The 20,186-nt window shown below is 45.1% G+C and overlaps 1 protein-coding gene across 3 annotated transcripts in view; it reads right to left on the bottom strand.

Moving 5' to 3' along the window:
• The window catches only part of lepr (leptin receptor), a 51,241-nt gene that overhangs the window by 9,066 nt on the left and 21,989 nt on the right, over positions 1–20,186 (bottom strand). For 2 of the 3 annotated variants that reach the window (XM_076277869.1, XM_076277871.1), the window contains exons 1-8: positions 19,489–19,716; positions 10,687–10,739; positions 8,166–8,381; positions 7,088–7,205; positions 6,210–6,400; positions 3,598–3,725; positions 3,254–3,398; positions 186–458 (exon numbers count right to left, since the gene is read on the bottom strand). In XM_076277869.1, coding sequence (XP_076133984.1) covers positions 186–458; positions 3,254–3,398; positions 3,598–3,725; positions 6,210–6,400; positions 7,088–7,205; positions 8,166–8,381; positions 10,687–10,726 — 1,111 coding nt within the window. In that variant the 5' untranslated portion in view covers positions 10,727–10,739; positions 19,489–19,716. Of the gene's footprint in view, positions 1–185; positions 459–3,253; positions 3,399–3,597; positions 3,726–6,209; positions 6,401–7,087; positions 7,206–8,165; positions 8,382–10,686; positions 10,740–19,488; positions 19,717–20,186 lie in introns of those variants that run through there. The other variant, XM_076277870.1, reaches the window with a different exon arrangement.

The raw sequence follows: 20,186 nt of genomic DNA, 5'->3' as shown, positions 1-20,186 counted from the left end.
CTTGCAAGCGGGATATTCTTCCTACAGGCAGTAGGGGCAGGCGAGAGAGTCTTCATTCGCCCTGTAATGAGTCATTTAACCATATACCGACTTACGAAGATGATTAATTAACACGAAAACGTTGCCTGGTGTCCCTTTAAAGTGCTCGAAGTCAGCATAGCTGTGTCTGATGCAGACTTACTAACCTTTGGTGAAGACTTTGGGATAGATGTGGCTGCAGAGGTCCTTCTCTCCCTTTGCACAGCAGAGCAGGAAATGCACACCTGCGGCCATAGTCCGCCAGGTGACCGCACTCACATGATCATTGATGGCCCGGTACTGGCTCTCTGGGATCGGGTCCTTGCCATTTAGCCACCAGCGGACGTTGGTGGCATTCCAGCGAGTGTCTTGGATGATGCAGTACACGGTCACCTCAGACCCAGGACTGGCAAACACCACCTCAGGCATGTAGCAGGTGTCTGAGACAAAACACACACAGAAGCAGGGGTTAGAAGCAGCTCTTGTGAGACTGAGAACAATGATAATCTCAACAATGATACATACCTAAAAGAAATAAGATGATATTTTATTTTCATGGTTCAGGCTTCTCTAGATCTAGTTTATAATACAATGCCAGAGGTAGAGGCATTCAGGCTTCAAACATTAACATACTACTAACTATGTTTGTCTCATGCATCAAAGGAACAATGTGACTTTATTGTCCAATCTTTCTGCCTTCTATACACAGAGCTTCTGTTTCAGTGTGGATTGGGCAGTGGCACTGGAGCAGAGCAATGTTTTGGCCTCGACTTTGTTTAATGTGGATGCCTGTTAAGGTAGAGGTTCGATGCTACATTTCGACTCTGTGTACTGCGCAGTGAATTTCAATTAGTTGCCATGGCAACCAGCCCTAAAGAGGGCTTCTTGACAAGCAACACACATCCTAAGAGCCCAACAGGTAAGAGCAAAAAATAGCCTGCCCTATCTGTCACCAATCGCTTGGCTTCTGAGACATTCTTCAGACACAGGGATATTTGTAATCACACTATGACACTACTGTGAATAAACAACATATAATGATATAGGCCTACATATACAGTATATAGGCACAGGATTGTGGTAAGAGCAGGGATTGACAAATGCATTACATGGATGAAACTTTGTGAGTTTGTGAGCTTGTGATTTTCTACCATCATCAAAAACTACAATGAAACGTTCCCTGAATGGTTGGATACATCTAAGAAGCTTCATGTGCTGAAGTTGATCATAAATTGCTAATACTTTCTATGATGTTTCTATGATGTGCACCAGTAGCAGTGTAGCCTGGTGACAGCCTTGATTATCTGTAGGAGAGAAGTGCAGTACAGCCAGTCCTCCTTAAAGATGTCCTACACACCAGAAACAGAACATCAGGCATTCTATACCTCCCTGGGTATCATATATAGAGGAAATGAGAGAGAGATGGGGAGAGCTAAAAAAGAAAAATAGAGAAGAGAGAAAGAACAAGAAGCTATTAACACGCACATCTACAGCCAACACACATCCCTGTGGGGTTCCTTCTGCTCCACTCCAACGTTCCTTTTATGAGGAAATTCCTCAATATCATCCGAGTGACTCAGTCTCCAGTCACTTCTTAATGTCTGTGCCTGCATCACTTGGGCTCACTTGGGGGATTGCTTGCTCTGCTATTATGAGCAGAGCAAGCAATCCCCAACAGCCACCCTGTTTGTGTGTGTGGGCACAGCGCTAGGCTATTCCAAAAGTGGTTGGGGTTTTGAGGACAGTTAATGGGCTGTGACGAAGAACTATGGGCCGCGAGGGGTTTAAAGTGCAGAGATGAACAGCACGGACTGCCCTCGAGTACACATGATGCTAATTGTCAACAATGTGTGCAATCGTCGGGCCATTAACATCTGCGAGAGATAACCCGAGTGACCGCATGTGGTGGACAGTGACAGATATATGGCCAAGCAAACAAAATCCCAAGGCCTGCGCTGCTTCGCAGAAATGAGAAGCTATTATCCAAACCACATCATCACACAAGTTCATGTGAAACAAGCTCATGTGTAATCTAAAGCCCAAGGTAATTCAGTTTGCACAATAACTGTGCAAGAATGTATTTGATTTAAAATAACTATTTAATATTTGTACAGGAGACCTGTTTGAACCTGCTGGGAAGGATGTACAGACTAACATTTCTCTACTTTGAAGTGCATCATTTGGGTTGGAGTTGGTACAATGGCACATAGTGGTGCCACCATTACCGACGACAAGATGAGACCTTTTCAAACCCATCCTCCAGAATACTAACCAAAAGGATGCTTTTAGGGATGCTTTTTACCGAGTTACAGAGAAGTTTATTATGATGGGCTGGGAGCAGCTACAATTAGAGAGGCCTTAAATGGCATCTCTGATGACAAGCCAGCAAAGACCATTAGGCCCATGTGAGAATCTCTCATAAATTTGGCACCTGCTAAACACAAACCCAACACCATCAGCACAGCCATAATTACTCTACAGAAACAACATGAAGCAGGCTATGCTTCCAATAAATGACTTGTTCCATGTGCTGCCTGTGTGTATAATGTGTTATAAAAAGCTGAAAGTTAAAATGCATAACCACGATATCTACAACCACAGCATTTAAGTGTGCTTTTACAAAAGTATTCCTGTTGTATAACTCTGTATGCGTAAATATCTTTGATTTAGTCCTTCCATTGAAACTCCCAAACACAGTGACAAGCACAGTGACAAGCATTAGCACCAGCAATCATCCTGATGTTACTCAGTGGAGAAAATATATCAGATGGAATGACTGGAGCAAGCTTGTCAGATCAGGAGTTGCTCCACAGTAAACAGAGCAAGTTTGCAACCTTGAAATATCAAGCCTTACTAGAGAGATGGTGACATATTTGTGCTTGAAATATCAAGCCTTACTAGAGAGATGGTGACATATTTGTGCTTGAAATATCAAGCCTTACTAGAGAAATGGTGACATATTTCTGCTTGTCATGGCAAAAATTCCAGACTGGTGTGAAGACCAATAAGAAAACATAATGGCATGAAAAAGCAAAAACCTACAATCACAAAACAAAAACATTTAAAGTGTTTGCGTCTGGCTGACATATCCAGTATGACAGACCTCCAGTTTGTAATTTTACATATGGTGCATTTCACAACATTAAGTCCAACTGTGGTTTAAAGTCCAAGGTAAGACTGGGAAGTTACTGTAACTCTAAGGGAAAGTTGTGTTGGTTGAGCCTTCTGAACTCACCACTCAGACAGAGGTAGAGAGGTTGGCTCCAGTTGCTCCAGTGTTCCTGGAACTGCAGGCTCTGGCTTCGCACCTGGACTGTGTAGAGAGTATGCTCAGAGAGGTCCCTGAGGGCCAGCCAACTGTCTTTTACTGCCGGCAAGAACTGGGAACGACAGGAAAATCATGCAAGCATTGTCAACAGACCGTAAGTGGAAGGAAGCAAATGTCATTACTGGATTCTAAGGAAAGTACTAACTCAGGAACTCCACTCTGTATGATAATATGTATCACAGCACAGGCAGTCAGTAACTACTGTAATTCAAAAACATTGGCAATTCACAGTAAGGGCTGTTCAGCAGTACCTGCCAGTCAGGCTGTTTGCTGGAGAAGAGGCGGACTTGATAACGCAGGGCCTCAGGCTGCGGGGGACTCCACCTCAGAACAACCTCCTTCTGCTGGTCTGTGGTGTAATGAAGGTTATCAGGAGGATCTGCCCAGGACAAGCCAAAAACCCAATGAACATTCACACACACAGTACATACATTACCTGTGTATCAGTCATCATGTAACAGTCACAACAGAAAAGTTGAGGTGGAGACAGACATTTAACTCCAACTGGGTCCTCTATGAGGATTTGACCACTGGAGTCAAGATGATAATGACATCAACTACAAACGAAAACTCCCTGTTTGAAAAAAATTACTCATCCCCAATGGGAATGAATGACACCGTGATTCTTTTAATACCAAGTACCTCATGATGTCTGGTTAAAAACAGAACATCAAGTTTACAAAACTTCTATGCCAGTAGGTGTTTGTCTTGATCTCTGTGGCTCCAGGATAAGCCTGTCTTGACACAGCCAACTTGACTACTCTGTTCCACTCTAGCATTCAGTCTAAGGATTGTGTTACTTCACTACTGATTGTGATACTTCACTACTGATTGTGTTACTTCACTACTGATTGTGATACTTCACTACTGTTAACGGGTGACACTCTTTACAACCTTCACTTCTGTTCAGATTTAGATTGCCAGAAATTGAGAATTCTACAGACTGGTCAGAGACCACAGTAGTGAAGTGACCACGATCTGATGCTCATCACTAGCGTCTGACCAGACTCTAAAATATCCTCAACCAAGTACAGTGTCATACTATCAGTGTCACAATACCGCACACCAAATTATTCCTTAATTCATGCCACAAAAAGCAATTAACTGCCCATGCCTAGCAGTGACAGTTGTATTAACCACCAATACTATACCGTTCTTTTGATAAGGGCCTTAGTAAAGAGGCTATTTCCAGAAATGCCATTCAGAAGCTACAAGGAAAGAGTTTATAAATAGCTTATCAGACAATGGCAGCCATTCATGTTCTGTACCACAACCGTGACCCAAGGCAATGGCAAAGGCAAAGGCGAAGGCAAAGGCAAAGGCAAAGGCAAAGGCAAAGGCAAAGGCAAAGGCAAAACTTGAATTCTCATCCATGGATCTCAAAATTGTAATATATTTCTTACTAATAGATCTTTCCAAGGAAACGGTAAACACTAAATAGAAATATTAATTAAAAACTTAAATTACCATATGCATTTATGTAAACACAGATTACAAAAGACATACACAAGTAATATGGAAAAAAATCCTAAGAAATTCCTTGTGATTTTCACAATGGAAACATATGGGTTGTCATGGGTCCCAAAATCTTAAACAAACAGCTCAGTAATGGGCTGATTGGCCTGGAGCTATCTGGAGGGATATGACTAGGCATGCACCTAACAAAATTAGTCACTTTATCTCAAGATCAGAGCCTGATCGTCATGGCACCCAGACAAAGTGGTAACACCTGCGCCACCCTGCCGTTCCCCCTGGCTTGGCGAGCACTGCTTCCCCACGGAACGAGTGTCTTCCCAGAGCAGCCTTCCTCTCACAAGCATCGCTCACACACCAGCAGCATTACACTGAGAACCGATCACAACCATGTCTGCAAACATGTGGCAAACAATGTAGCTACACCAATCTGGCAAAACCAGAAATTGAACAGGACCTTGAATTTCTGTGGAAAGGCAACGGACATGATGCCATGCCAATGGCAACATCTGTGTGAAGACACACCTGATGACACATCTCTCCACTACAGAGACTACAGAGTAGAAACAGCCTGTTATGTAGGAATGAGAGGGAAACTAGTTAGTATTCCTCCCCTTACCTATGAGAGACATTACACCTGACAACACCTCAGCAGCGACCACTCAGATCATTTATTGACAACTGCAAAGGGGCCCCGAGACTTCAAATATCAAATCACTCCACACTGAATTAAACTGGGGACTTTAAGAGTTGATCAGACTCTAAGAACATACTGCCAATGATAATGATCAGATACACATTTTCTAAGTACACTTGCCATGGGTGTTTATTATTTATGTTGGACTTGGATTCAATCCCAATCTAAAAGTAGAAAGTGAACAGGAACATTTTGTAGGATTTTTCAGTGTGTGCTCCAGAGCTTATATAAAAAGACTGCAGTGATGTCTGGTTTCCTATTGACATCAGCATTTCCACCTATTCATCATATCTGCTTTGTTCATACCATGGTGTTCCTTTTTCTTCATTCTTAAATTGTTAGAACAAACCAACCCCAAAAGATCAACAGAGGAGCTCAATATTTTACACTCTTAGAGAAAAGGGGGATCAATTCTGTTTCTGATCAATTGAATTATGCTTTGCTGAACACTTAATACAGAACTTTGTCTGGTTTGCAACAAAGTCAAAGACAAATCCAAATAAAAAGAAGGTACTTGTGTATAAGAATGCTTGAGAGCATTGAAAATCACAGTCTTAAAACTGCATTATTAATTAATAAAAAAACTGACTATCCTGTGATTCTAGAAGCAAAGTTATACTTTACAGTCTGCGTCTATCATGTGAAGTAGATACTGTTTTTTAGAAAGACAATGACACGAAGAACAACACATACTTAGCCATTGTGTGTTGATATGCGTGACAGATGAGAGAATTGAGCCTCGGGCATCGGTCACATTCACCATCACTGACACATTTGCATGGCCACCCTCCAGAGCCACAGAACAGGTGTGGTCATCCTCCGTGCACCGGCAGCCAGAGTTCTCCTCACACTGCTCCCTGTATGCTCCTGTGTCTGCCCCCGCACTGAAAAAAGACACACAAGTCATAAGACCTGGCATAACAGGGGGAATGACCATAGCCCTGCTGTCCCTTAGTATTGTCCTGTGATATGAGGTCAGCACACAGTAATATGCCACACTGGGGAAATAAGCACACCTGACCTCTGAGTGGACGGAGTTCCACGCAGACGCTTAATCTCATGCTGTGAAATGAAAAAAGTGGACACAAAAGGGTATTCTCTGTGCATGTGTGTGTGTATGTCCCCCCCCCCCCTCTCTCTCTCTCTCTCTCTCTCTCCCTCTCACTCTCACTCTCACTCTCACTCTCACTCTCACTCTCACTCTCACTCTCACTCTCTGTATGTTTGTGTGTGTGTGTGTGTGTGTGTCTGTGTGTTTTCCTATGTGTATCTGTGTGTCTGTTTGTGTGCCATCATCGGTCTCAGTGTCAGGATAACTGTTCTGTTTGTGGACATGCAGCAGTGTACTGTAGGTCTTTCTGCGTTTTATCCCATGTGTTATTCCTCATATTTTAATAACAACCACAAGCAAGTGACCATGCAAAACAAAACAACACAGTGTCAGACATCCACAAGCTGCTAATAGACAAGGACAGAGAGAGAGAGAGAGAGAGAGAGAGAGAGAGAGAGAGAGAGAGAGAGAGAGAGAGAGAGAGAGAGAGAGAGACGGGGGGTGGAAACTGGATACTCACGGCCAATGCCGCAGGCTAATGGTGACAAGCCTGTCTGCCGATGCGCTCTGTAGCTTACGGATACAAATTAGATTTTCTTTCTCCTCATCAAGCCAGCACATAATGTTCAAACACACCCCTGCAAAGAGATTTAATTAACATGTTAGATCCCTCACAGTTCACAGAAACTAATTGGAAGCCTTAAAACAACAAGCACTAACAGGCGCTGTCATCCTTAATGGCAGCTCACAAATATACCTATATCAGACGAGAGAAGTCTTACCAGAGAACTGCATAAAATGAATACTGTGAGTGAGTATGGGCTGCCCATTTATCGCCCAAGGCTGCCTTCATCTCCAGAGGTGCATACTCAAAAACAAACTGTAATGAAAGGTCTAGGTTGCCTGTTGCACAATCCCGGGAGCGGTTTCCTTTGAAGTGGGTTTATTCACTGCAGCCTACCCAAAGCTTGCAATCTCACCTTATATACCATTGTTCAGCACACAGAAAGAAATGAGCGCTGGACTGACTTAAGATCTCTGAGCTCACAACTAAATAAACAGAGGTCCAGTAATAACAATGTGTCACCAGCTCCCTTTTGTCTGGCTTTGTCCTTTTTATATCACTCTACTTTTTTATATCACTCTGAATCCATATCATCCATCTCTCTCTCTCTCTCTCTCTCTCACACACACACACACACACGCGCGCGCGCACACACCTTTCTCTGAATAGCGGTGACATTTTCATCAGTAATTGCATCGTTTAATTATCTTTCTGGGAGCCGTGTCAGGGAGAGAGGCAGGTAATGTGCATTGGCTAACAGATGTAATGACCCCTCTGTATTGATCAGAGGGAAATAAATCCTATCCTTATAGATCTACTGTACTGTTCACAAAGCTGCTCTATACCCACGGCGTTCTCTCAACCAGCTTAACCAGCCTAACACAATAGCTGTTTTCCAACAGCCACTTCACCCTCGATCACACCAATCAAGGACATTTCTTTTTCTTTTCTTTTCTTGAGCTCACGACAACAGCTACAACCTCATTCTGCACCTGCCTATGGATTTAACACAGGTAACTGTCAACTGGTTTACCTGTACTGCCGTGCGTTGTGTCAGTGGAGTTGTCTTGGTGGCACTTGAGTTGGTCGGTAGTCAGGGCACTGCTTGGTAAGTGGGACCTACTGCTGTCTGTGGCACCATCTCCCACCGAATGGGCTGCAGCTAGCAGCTCACAGCAGAGGTCCATCCTCCAGGGCACGTCCTCATACGGCTCAGCATGTACACCGAGCAGGTCCAGAGAGGCCACACCTGAAGAGAGAGAGGCAGGAAAAGATGGATGCTAAGTCTGAGAGCACAGACATATTCCTGAGGGAGCAGAGTGAGTTGAGTGTTTCTGACGTCTCGTTTTCTCTTTCCAAACGGTCTCTGCCACTTATATAGAACACTCTCGATTTAATTCCCGCAAAAGTATGTAGCAAGTTACAGTACGTAAATTCTGAATTTGGGAATACACAAACTGCAGTACAAACAACATAAATCATTCCATTTAGTACATCTAGCTAAATCCTCTGTAAGTCAGCAACAGTTTTCCATGCTGACATGAAACAAGAAACCTGACCCGAAATGAACACAGGGAGTTTGCTATGGTGATGTTTATCTCCAAAGCACTATGCTTTGAAAAATGCATAAAGCTAAAACACTTTGTGGTTCAATTAAATGAAGTCTTTAGAAAACAGTGAGGTTGTAAAACTCTCCATTAAAGAATAAAGTGTCATTAGAAGTGTCCACTTGCCGTGGAGGTAATTCAAGAACAAAATCAAGTGGTTATTGAATGTCCTGACCAGTAGGATAATGACAGTGCTTGTTAGCCATGTGAACTCTGGCAATCATTTACTGAGAGGCATCGGCCTTTGTTACACTGCACTGTTTTAAACTATTTGATGCCTAATGTGGACACTGTTATTAGCTAGTCTAATCAACTCTCTAATGTAACGTAAATTACGTTATATATCTCCCCTTCCTCCCACTTACCTTGTTGTTTACCTTCTCTCTCTCTCTCTCTCTCTCTCACCTATCAGCATATGCCTCTCCCTTGTTTGAGACACCCCTTCTTCATTGCTTCCTTCTCTCTTTCCTGCTGCCTATGCATCCTACATCTCTCTCTCTCTCTCTCTTTCTCTTTAATTCTCTCCTTTTTCTCTCATATCTATCCAAAAAGCCTCCTTCTCCTTCTCTCTCGTGCCCTCTCCCAGTGAGCATGCATCTCTTTATCTGCCCCCTCTCTGTGCTGACTGACTATCTGTTAATAATAATGAGTCTATCTGGAGGCCAGGGCGGAATAGTTGGCAGCTGGTGGGTTCACAGTGATGTTTATGTCTGCGGCACCACCCCACACACACACAGACCCACGCGCACACACACACACACACATACACACACACACACACACACATACACACACACACACTTCTAGCCTCCCAAAGAGCGTGAATCACCCAGGCCAGCTCCCCAGCATGAATGGCTCATGGAGGTATAACAGCACAGGCACCAGGGGAGACACTTCAAAATCTCACGCAAAATTGCACGTACACAGACGGGCACACACACAAAAGACACAAGACACACATTCACAAACACACACACACACACACACACACACACACACACATATTCTCTCTCGCTCTCTCTCACTCAATCACACACACACAAACAAAACACTAGGGATACTCGATGATATCAGTATTAGTGAAAATAATCTTCATTTACTAATTATCGGCATGGGCAGATATGTACAATGTATTTTACAAACCTATTAAAGTAGGGTGAGGGGTGAGATTTGCATTTTTATTTCAAAATGTTCACATGCTTTGTATAATTTTTATGTGTTCCCAGCTGAAATGGTTTGCTTATATTTCATGACTTTAAATTTGCATTTCAGGGTAAAATCAAAGGAAATGTCTTATGTGTGAACAACAGGTAGGCCATCACTAGTAGTAGATTAACTGTAGTGCCTGTGCCTGTAATAGAGACTTGGTGTTTTCGTCAATAATAAATGTTTATAGGTAAAGGCATCAGTCTATAATCAGCCAAATCTAATACTGTGTATCCCTAACACACACACACACACACACACACACACACACACACACACACACACACACACTCACAATAACAATCATGTACAGCAACAACAGTAATGCATTTATCTGTGTCACTTTAGACGACAGTGTTTGTCCCATTAGGGTCTGTATTTGTGAAACAGCCATAGGAAAGAGTGGACTGGGAATTGGGCAGTTATCTTACTGAAATGGCTCACCACACCACTGACTTGGTCTTGATGAATTGCCCTCAGTCACACAAAAGCACACTAATTAATAACCTTTTTTATCAAGGGAGTGCCATTTTAAATCAGAATGGACTAGCTGTGAGACAGAAGCCATTTGGGGCTCTTGTATTATGGATGTGTGTGTGGGTGTGTGCCATGAAAACCAAATGAGGTGTATGCATGTTTGTTTGTTTGTACTGTATATGAGTGTATCTATGTGTCTGTGTTTATGTAGGGACATGTCATTAGATAACATAATGCTTTCTAGTGGGAGAGAAAACAACTTACCATGGACAGTGAGCACCAAACTAATGAAGAGATTCAGCATAGTCAAAAGAGTCCTGTGGAGAGAGCAGGAGAGAGAGAGAGAGAGAGAGAGAGAGAGAGAGAGAGAGAGAGAGAGAGAGAGAGAGAGAGAGAGAGCTCTAGAGATGACTACAGGGCATGACAATATTCTCACCACACACACACTAAAGTCAGGGGGCATTTAACAGCAGAAAAAAAAACCCCATACTAATTGATACCATCCTTAGGAGCCACAGTATCTAGTACATTTCATCTTCAGCATTCAGAAACAGGCATATTTCTTAACATGTGAATAAGGCATTAATTGAGCTTTGATCTTTATTACGTCCAGGAAATATTTGCAAGTAGTATTCTGCATAACGGAAGTCTTGTCATTTGCATACCTATCATGCCAGTATGTGTACCAGTATAATAAATCAAAATTATAGGTATAATATAAATATAAATATAACATAATATAATATAAATATAAATGAACAGGTCCTGGCAATAGAGCACAAATAACTTTCATACTGAGCTATTATGACGTCTGCTCAAGAAACAGGTACCTTGTTTGAACATTTTTAAACAGCTCACATGCATCTGAAGATAAACTTGGCAAAAATGCTATTCTCTTAGGCTACAAAATTGCCGCAGAGTAATGGGCAAAGAGGCTGACCTTAAGCGGTGTGTGGGTACTACTCATGAGCTGCATTGCACCTTAGCCCTGCCTTATGAAATGGTCTATGAGGGACCAATTATTCACAATCCACACCCCCATCAATAAAACCGTAATTCAAATCCCCTTCTGCATTAATCCTTCAGCGTGTGTCCCAACTTTGTGACGGGAATGAATCTGACAGAGGGAAGCCACAAGGAGACAGTGCAAGCGGGAGATACAGCCTTTCCCTCAGCTATGACTAAACATAACATAGCTATGACTAAACATAGCATGTGTGAAAAAGTCAATTTCATTTACTCAGTGATAATAATGGCAGTCTGTATGGCTGTTCCTAGGTTTCATTGACAGCTTAAACCAAATCAACTTTCAAATTCCTCAAATGATCAGAGAGAGTCTTGATGGGCAATGTCCTGGACTTCAATTTGACACTTAACTGGGTAATAGAACGAAATGTTTCTTAGCCTTGCAGTTGCCAAGTGTTTACGCTATTCACAAAAGCAATCAACTATGTCTCGGGCTGTTGCGCTAGCCAATCACAGGAGACTACATTCAACAGAAAAGCAAGCATATTTTACTAAAAAATCAATCATTGACTTCCATATTGAGGCAGCCTGTTAAAAGCACATCCTCAACACACCTGGCATAAAAAATGGAATTTAAGTTGTTTACTCAGAAATAGCAACAAAATACAAAAGTAATGGTTGCACCAAACACGTTTTCTGAGAGCCTGCAGTGCCTACCACCATCATATAATACACAAAGCACCTTAGGTGTAAAGATTGACACTGAAGACTCCAAATACAAGTATACAGCAGGGTTGAAATATAGCATCTCAGTGCAAACAAAGGTGCAGACAAGCAAACATAGACATACACACACATATAGAGGCACATGCTGTACAGTAGAGAATAAACATAAAGTGCAATGTAGACATCCCAGTGCTTTAGAAGACAACATAATACATGCCATTATATGAAGATTGAGGGTAAATTAAAGGATAATGGGCAACATGGCAGTAGAAGGTCAAGAAGTGTCGTTAGATTTTGTTGCTGTGCTCCAACGTGGTTCTCAAGTAGCCAAGACTTTATGCTATTGTTGTAGTCGGGTCAAGAAGTGTCTGCTAAATGTAATGTAATGTAGAAGAAGTAATGGGAGTGGGTGCAAATGTAAATGTCAACATAACGCAGGTTACACAAGGTGACTAGGTGCCCATTTAAAGTGCCAGTGCACAGTATCTGAGGGTGGCACGTGTAGGCCTACACTTGATTCCCTAAATTAAGCTAAAATCCTAGCTAGCTAGCATCACAACACACCCGTGAATGCACAGGTGTCAGGGTGTCAGGAGTCCTGGAGCTGGCTGCCCTGTGGCACTGATTGTGTTTTTCACTGCAGTATTAAAGCAGTGGTCAGAATAATTATGAGACCAGCAGACCAGGACTTTGGCCATTCATATGTGTCAGGCTTCTGCTTCTATTTCATAGTTACAGACCGCCAGAGGCGATGAAAACATAGTGGAAGAGATCATGCGCTCGCGCATTGGCTACGAGAACTTATTGATTGGTTGTCATCTGGTGACATCATGACGCTACAATATATAAGCCTACAGATTCGTCATGATCGATCTTTCTCTTTTTCATTCTCGCCTGGCTGAGAACTGTTTTTGACTTGAACTTGGGTTGAGTAGTACATGCTCCCCCATTAGCTGTTGTTTATCAACACAATCAGATTCGGAATCTTCGCGTCTCCCGACGGATAGCCTACCCTCAGCTTCCAGGATCTGGTTGGAGACGTTAACGTTACCGGCTTGTGGATATACAGTAGCAGTGACTGAACTTTTCTCTGGTAAGTACACTATTTCGGCCAGCGAGTACCTATTGGTATCCAGGGTTCCCTCGCTTGGTTTTTCACTGCTATTCCCAACGAATACCCTTGGTGTCCAGGGTCACTTCGTTTGTTGACAGTAGTAGCTAACTTATGACCAGTGCTAGCTGCAACGAAGGTGAGTAAGCTAGCTACATTATCGGGCAAGCCAACAATTACTTCTATTCCAACGAACACCCTTGGTTTCCAGGGTTCCTTTGTTGGTGTAGATAATAGCTCACAGCTATTACATCTGCTATTAGTTGCTAGCCCCGCCTAGCTTCAGTGGATATTGTGAATTAAGTTAGCTCGACTCTTGATTACCCGCCGTGTCAGCGCTGAACCTCCGTGACATGGAGCACTCTGCCTTTTGCACACAATGCTTTGCTGGAATGGACATGTTGGATGGCCATGACCGCTGTCCATCCTGTTTGGGCATGGAGCATCTTATGGAGGCGCTATCTAACCCCTGCCCTGAGTGTAGCATGATGCCCCTTGAACAACGGCAAATCCGGTTGTCAGTTGCCTATCCAAAGGCATCGGAGATTTCGCTTAAAGCTGCAGGCAATATGCGTGGTGTCAAACGTAAACATTCTGAAGACCTGGAGCAAACGACATCCAAGCGCAGATCTTCTTCTGCTAAGTTAGAAAAGCGAATGGATGAGCTTGCTACTACTGTTCTGAAATTGCAGGCACTCCTATCGGATCCTGTCATCAAAGCCGCTGAAGACCACACCGATCAGACTGGCGGTGTAGCACAGCATAGTGCCCACACTCTCCCATTGCTTAATGATTCCTTTCACCGGCAGCCACAAGAAGTGGATGTTATGTCGGTGGCAGCCTCAGAATCTCTCTTTATTGATCCCAATGGTCAGCCACCCACTGACACACCGCTAACGCCATCACAGCGGTCCTCATTGCACTCAGCGAGTGGCAGTGAGTATGAAAGTGACACATCTTCCGTACACTTATCAATCCGTGACAACATCAAAATGGCGCTTGCCAGGTTGAAACTGGACTTGCCCCAGGCCCCAGTGGGCCCTACCAACCTCCTGTGCCGCTCAGTGCCAGGGCCAAAGGACGTGCAAGTGCCTCACTGCAAAGACTTCACTGAAGTTGTGTCTTCAGCATTTCAGTCAGCTTTGAATTTTCGGCCTGATCGTGCTGCTCGCACGTTGGCGGCCATGAGCGCGCCAGATACCATCGGTCTTGGATCAATGCCGGCATTGGAGCCCTGTGTAGCCTCTCTCATCGTGTCGCCCGATGAAGCCCTACGCCAGGATGTGCGATGCTCCAACAAGGAATGCAGGCGCACTGATGGCATGCTGGTTAAAACCTACAACACGGTTGCAAGACTTGGACGTGTGGGCAACTCAATGGGGCATTTGCTCCTGGCCTTACATTCTACTTTGGACACAGCCACTCCAGACGTTGCTACGTCTGGTCTGCTTGATGTCTCTCTACAGGCACTTGGTGCAATGGCCAGCGAATGCGGGCGAGCTCTGGGTCTCCTTGTCCATGCGAGACGACAGGTCTGGCTAGCACAGTCACCCCTGCCAGAAGTGTGTCGGAACAACTTGCGCCAGTTACCGCTGTTGCCTGGCCACCTGTTTGGGCCAGCTGCGCAGGAGGCATTGGAAAGGAGGACGTGGGTGACCGAGTCGCGTTCGCAACATGTTCAGCGCCGGCCGCCCTTCAAGGAGCCACAGGTAGGCATATCAGCACCCCACCAGATGCCTACTAAGCGGCGTGCACCAATGCACAATCTTGGCCGGCACCCCTATGGCCAACACCGCAGGTCCGCCCCGCCGCCACCCCGTGCAGCTATGGGCGCACGACCACAACCACCGCCTGCAAGGCAGCCGCCCTTTCGGCGCCCCCCCAAGGCCAATGAATCCACAGGTAGATGCTACTGACTGCTCAAGGTCGGCGGTGGCTTGTTTTTCAACACTTCAGCTGCAATGCTGGAGGGCAATAACAACAAACAGTTGGCTGCTCGAGACTCTCGAGAAGGGCTACCGCCTGCAGTTTCGCCGCCGACCTACACCGTGTGTTCATGTTCGTCCCACCATAGTGAAGGACCCTCTTCAAGTTCTTGCCCTTACTGCGGAAGTTCAGCAGCTGTTACAGAAGGGTGCGATAGAGGAAGTAGACCCTCAGGTTCATATGGAGGGATTCTACTCCCATTATTTTCTGGTTCCAAAAAAGGATGGGGGGTTCAGACCCATCCTGGATTTGAGACGCTTGAACATGTTCCTCAAGCGCTTGCCGTTCCGCATGTTGCGAACAGCAGATGTGATTCGAGCCATAGAACCAGGTGCATGGTTCATCACAATAGATTTAGAGGAGGCCTATTTTCATGTGCCCATTGCGGGGGAGCACCGGCAGTTTCTTCGGTTCAGTTTTCTGCAAAAAACGTATCAGTTCAAAGTACTCCCCTTCGGGCTTTCCCTTGCGCCCCGTGTCTTTACAAAGTTCATCCAGGTGGCTCTAGAACCCTTACAACAGGAAGGCATCTTAGTGCTACCGTACCTGGACGACTGGCTACTGTGTGCAGCAACCCCAGAGCAGGCGACAGCCAATGCCAATCGCCTTTTACGCCATGTCACAGCCCTAGGCCTCAGGGTCAATTGGGAGAAAAGTTGCCTTGTTCCTTCCCAATCGGTGAATTTTGTGGGCATGCACCTGGATTCCAGGACAATGCGGGCCACTCTCACCAGAACCAGACTGGATTCAATTCAACATGCCCTTACAAGAATCCGCACAGGATGCAGGATACCTTACCTTCAACTACTGAGACTGGCAGGACTGCTCACAGCAGCAACCGCAGTCATTCAGCTGGGACTACTGCACTTACGACCTTTTCAACGGTGGCTGATTGCGCTACGCCTGTCTGCAGTGCACAACAAGCAGACCTTGGTACGAGTGACAGAAAGTTGCAGCTCATGTCTACTTCGCTGGCGTCGGGAGGACTTCCTGCTGTCTGGAGTGACTATGGGCCCACCTCCTGCACGCAGGGAGGTAATCACGACGGACGCCTCCCTCATGGGCTGGGGCGGCGTGTGGCAGCATCGAGGAGTGAGCGGTCAGTGGGGTCCTCACATGAAACGATGCCATATCAACTTTCTGGAATTACAGGCAGTCTTCCTGACTCTGAAACATTTCGAGCATGTTCTGGTGGGAAAGCATGTGTTGGTCAGGACAGACAACACTTCAGTAGTGTTTCATATAAATCATCAGGGCGGCACGAGGTCCCTCCCCTCCCTTCAGCTGACACTGGCACTTCTGACTTGGGCGGAGACACGATTTCTCTCTCTGCGTGCGAGACACCTTCCCGGCCGCCTCAACACCGTGGCAGACACTCTGTCCCGGGGGGGCCCGAGGCCAGCGGATTGGTGTTTACACAAAGGGGTGGTGAAAATGATCTGGAACACTTACGGTGCAGCAGCAGTGGACCTGTTCGCCTCGAAACAGACCACACACTGTCCCCTGTGGTATGGGGAACAATTAGAGTCTCTGGGCAGGGATGCTCTGGCCCACGAGTGGCCGAACCTCCTGCTTTATGCCTTCCCTCCGATACCACTGATCTGGGCAGTGTTGAGTCGTGTCCAGGAAACAGGCCACAGGGTGCTTTTGATAGCTCCCAGGTGGCCGAGCATGCCATGGTTTCACTTGTTGCAAAAGTTAACAATGGGACCACCGAGTCCTCTGCCCTTGAGGAAGGACTTATTGTCTCAGATGGAGGGCTCTCTGTGGCACCCCTGCCCGGACAGGCTAAAACTTTGGGTCTGGCCGCTAGGGGGAACCAGAGCATCATGGATTGTTCAGAAGGGGTTCAACACACTGTTCTAAATGCTCGTGCTCAGTCCACGAGGGTAATGTATGCTAGCAGGTGGAAGCTTTTCAGTGCTTGGTGCGCGGCTCACAATCTAAGCCCTGCTGAGTGTTCTGTGGCAGCAGTGCTTGAGTTCTTACAACACCTCCTGGATGAAGGACGGACTCCAGCCACGTTGAAGGTGTATGTCGCTGCATTGTCAGCCCATAGGGCTCCTATAGACGGGGCTTCCTTAGGCGCTCACAAATTAGTGGTGGCCTTCTTGAAAGGCGCACAAAGATTGCACCCACGGCCGAGAGTTGCCATTGCCTCCTGGGACTTGCACACTGTTCTCAACGGTCTATGTTTGCCTCCATTTGAGCCGCTGGAACATGCTGACATTAAATGGATCTCATTGAAAACAGCCTTTTTATTGGCAATCACATCTGCCAAAAGAGTTGGGGAACTTCACGCCCTCTCAGTAAGTGCTCTGTGCATGCGATGGGGACCAGATGACAACCAGGTTACTCTGTGGCCTAACCCTGCTTTTTTGCCTAAGGTGCTGTCCCCGCAGTTTGCCAATCAGCCTATTACTTTGGCTGCATTTCAGCCTGATGAAGGATCACGCTTACCATTGTGTCCAGTGCGAGCCTTACGGCTGTATCTTTCAGTGACTGCGCAGTGGCGCACGACAGACCAACTGTTTGTGCGCTTCGGGGCCTGTCAGAAAGGGGCGGCCATTTCGAGACAGAGGCTGGCGCACTGGGTGTCGGACGCTATCGTTTCTGCGCATCATTCTGCTGGCAAAACGGCTCCCACATCTGTGAGGTGCCACTCGACGCGTGCTATCGCGACCTCTTGGGCAGCTCTGAAGGGCATAACTCTTGCCGACATCTGTTCTGCGGCTGCTTGGTCTACACCCTGCACTTTTTCAAGGTTTTACCGGTTGAACGTGGTTCCGCTTCCTCCGGTCTCTGCAGCAGTACTCCCTAGTGAGGACTAGGATTGTTGCGTTAACCTGTGTGCTTTAAATAAAGTTGTTGAACTGAACTGTGATGCTTGTGGGTCTTTATTCCTCGTGACTTGGTGGTATAAGTCTTCCACTATGTTTTCATCGCCTCTGGCGGTCTGTAACTATGAAATAGAACGCTGGTTACAACTGTAACCGTGGTTCTATGAATAGTGGAAGACCGCCAGAGTCCTTGGTCACTCGGATGGCGAGAATGACCTTGGAGAAAGATCATGACGAATCTGTAGGCTTATATATTGTAGCGTCATGATGTCACCAGATGACAACCAATCAATAAGTTCTCGTAGCCAATGCGCGAGCGCATGATCTCTTCCACTATGTTTTCATCGCCTCTGGCGGTCTTCCACTATTCATAGAACCACGGTTACAGTTGTAACCAGCGTTTCCATGGAAGGTCCACCCCTAGTAAATTAAATAAATAAAACACGCACGCACAGATCTTCTGATCACACACACAAACAGATGGCCCGTAGGCTAAACAGCAGCCTAGTAGGCTAAGCTATAGGGATCTAAAAAACAGGTCAACTAATATAAATAATAATAATAATTCTGAAATGAGCACAACATTAGGTTTGGAGTTATAGGCTACTACATTTGACAACGATAAAGCCTCTCATCTTTTTTCATCATTTAAATATTAGGGGAATAAACCCGGAGACCAATATAGTCTACGCTATTGGGCTATCTTGCTGAACTGGGACGTCACCTCAATTGGAAAACGGCCATAGGCTATCTTTTATTGTTTAAAAGCACAATGGTTTCTTTGCTGGATTACTAAACCAGCTCCAATGACAGAGAAGCTTGCATCCACTGGGAGGTTTTCCACCAAGTTAGTGATGCTGATGGCGTGAGTCACATGGAGAAACGGTCAAAAACCATGCGAGCGTTCTTTGCGCGTTCACTGGAACAGGAAATCCTGACTTTTCCCGATATGCAGAGGTTCCATTAGTGTTACGGCAAAATAACTATCTCGAAGCACATAACGGAAATACATTTCATATGCCAGCCAAACACGACTAAATTGCGGTCCCGACTACAACAATAGCATAAAGTCTTGGCTACTTGAGAACCACGTTGGAGCACAGCAACAAAATCTAACGAGGTCTTTAAAAAAATGTACATTTTAAATATGAGTTGTGCATGTATTGCAAGCGACTTCATAAACTGTGAAAAGTGAATAGACGAAGCAAGGTGTGCAATCATTGAATAAGAGTGAAATTGCTACCAGACACTGCGCGAGTTCAGACTGCTATCGCACTAGGACGGGAAATGTTAGAAGAATTTCACACGAAAGTCAAGGTCAAGAGACGTAGCCAGAGAAAATAAAGAATCACAAACTAAATATAGCCTACTAAAATAATGGTAATAGAGGTTACAACTTCTACAATAGGCTACAACGTTTAAAGAGAAGGTCCTTACTTAATATAATTCCGTCCCAAAGTTCCTTGTCCGCTGGGAGAGTGCGTTGCTTGGTTTTATTTCATTCGTTGTAAATTTGTCTTTGCCATTGTTTACTCACAATAAGTTCATCACAGACCGCTGACTCTACATAACATTAACATATATGTCCATTTAGTGCACCGGCGCGGTAGTCTACTCAAACAGACAAGCAGTCTAGGCTACAGCTCACCATCGGCTGAACAGAATACGCCGCTCCTCTAGGCTACTTCACTTCACTGAAGGCGGAGGCACTTCTGAGGCAGTGACATCACGCATAGAAGAAGTTCGTCATGGCAGCCCATAATGGTGTATTGTGCATTGCCCTACCTTCACTGGAGGATTTCCATTTTTTTTCACCAACTGTTTTGTGTATACCCTTATTCTACATTTTACATCAATGATAAATCCTAGAGAATTATTTAACTGCATAATTAGTGAAAGAAAAAGGCCTAATAGCATTTCAAATAGGCTATTGTTCTGTTCTGATTCTATTTCCAGTATTTCTATTAGGCCTACCATGATCTCTTGCTGAAATCAAAAAGGGTTTGATAAAAAAGTAAGAACAAAAATACCCCCCCCACACACACACACAAATTGCCACTGTGTTTATTATTATATGGGTTATAAAATCTGTTCAAAAAGCAAGTGTCAAATGACCCACAAAGTTGGTAAGGGTC

Source organism: Alosa pseudoharengus, unplaced genomic scaffold, assembly GCF_046254945.1.
Source record: "Alosa pseudoharengus isolate Yale_2024_CS ecotype anadromous, Long Island Sound unplaced genomic scaffold, YU_APseudo_1.1 YU_APseudo_1.1_scf_11, whole genome shotgun sequence".
Lineage (NCBI taxonomy): Eukaryota > Metazoa > Chordata > Actinopteri > Clupeiformes > Clupeidae > Alosa > Alosa pseudoharengus.
The sequence above is the reverse complement of the archived record's forward strand: the minus strand, read 5'-3'. Positions and strand labels throughout refer to the sequence as shown.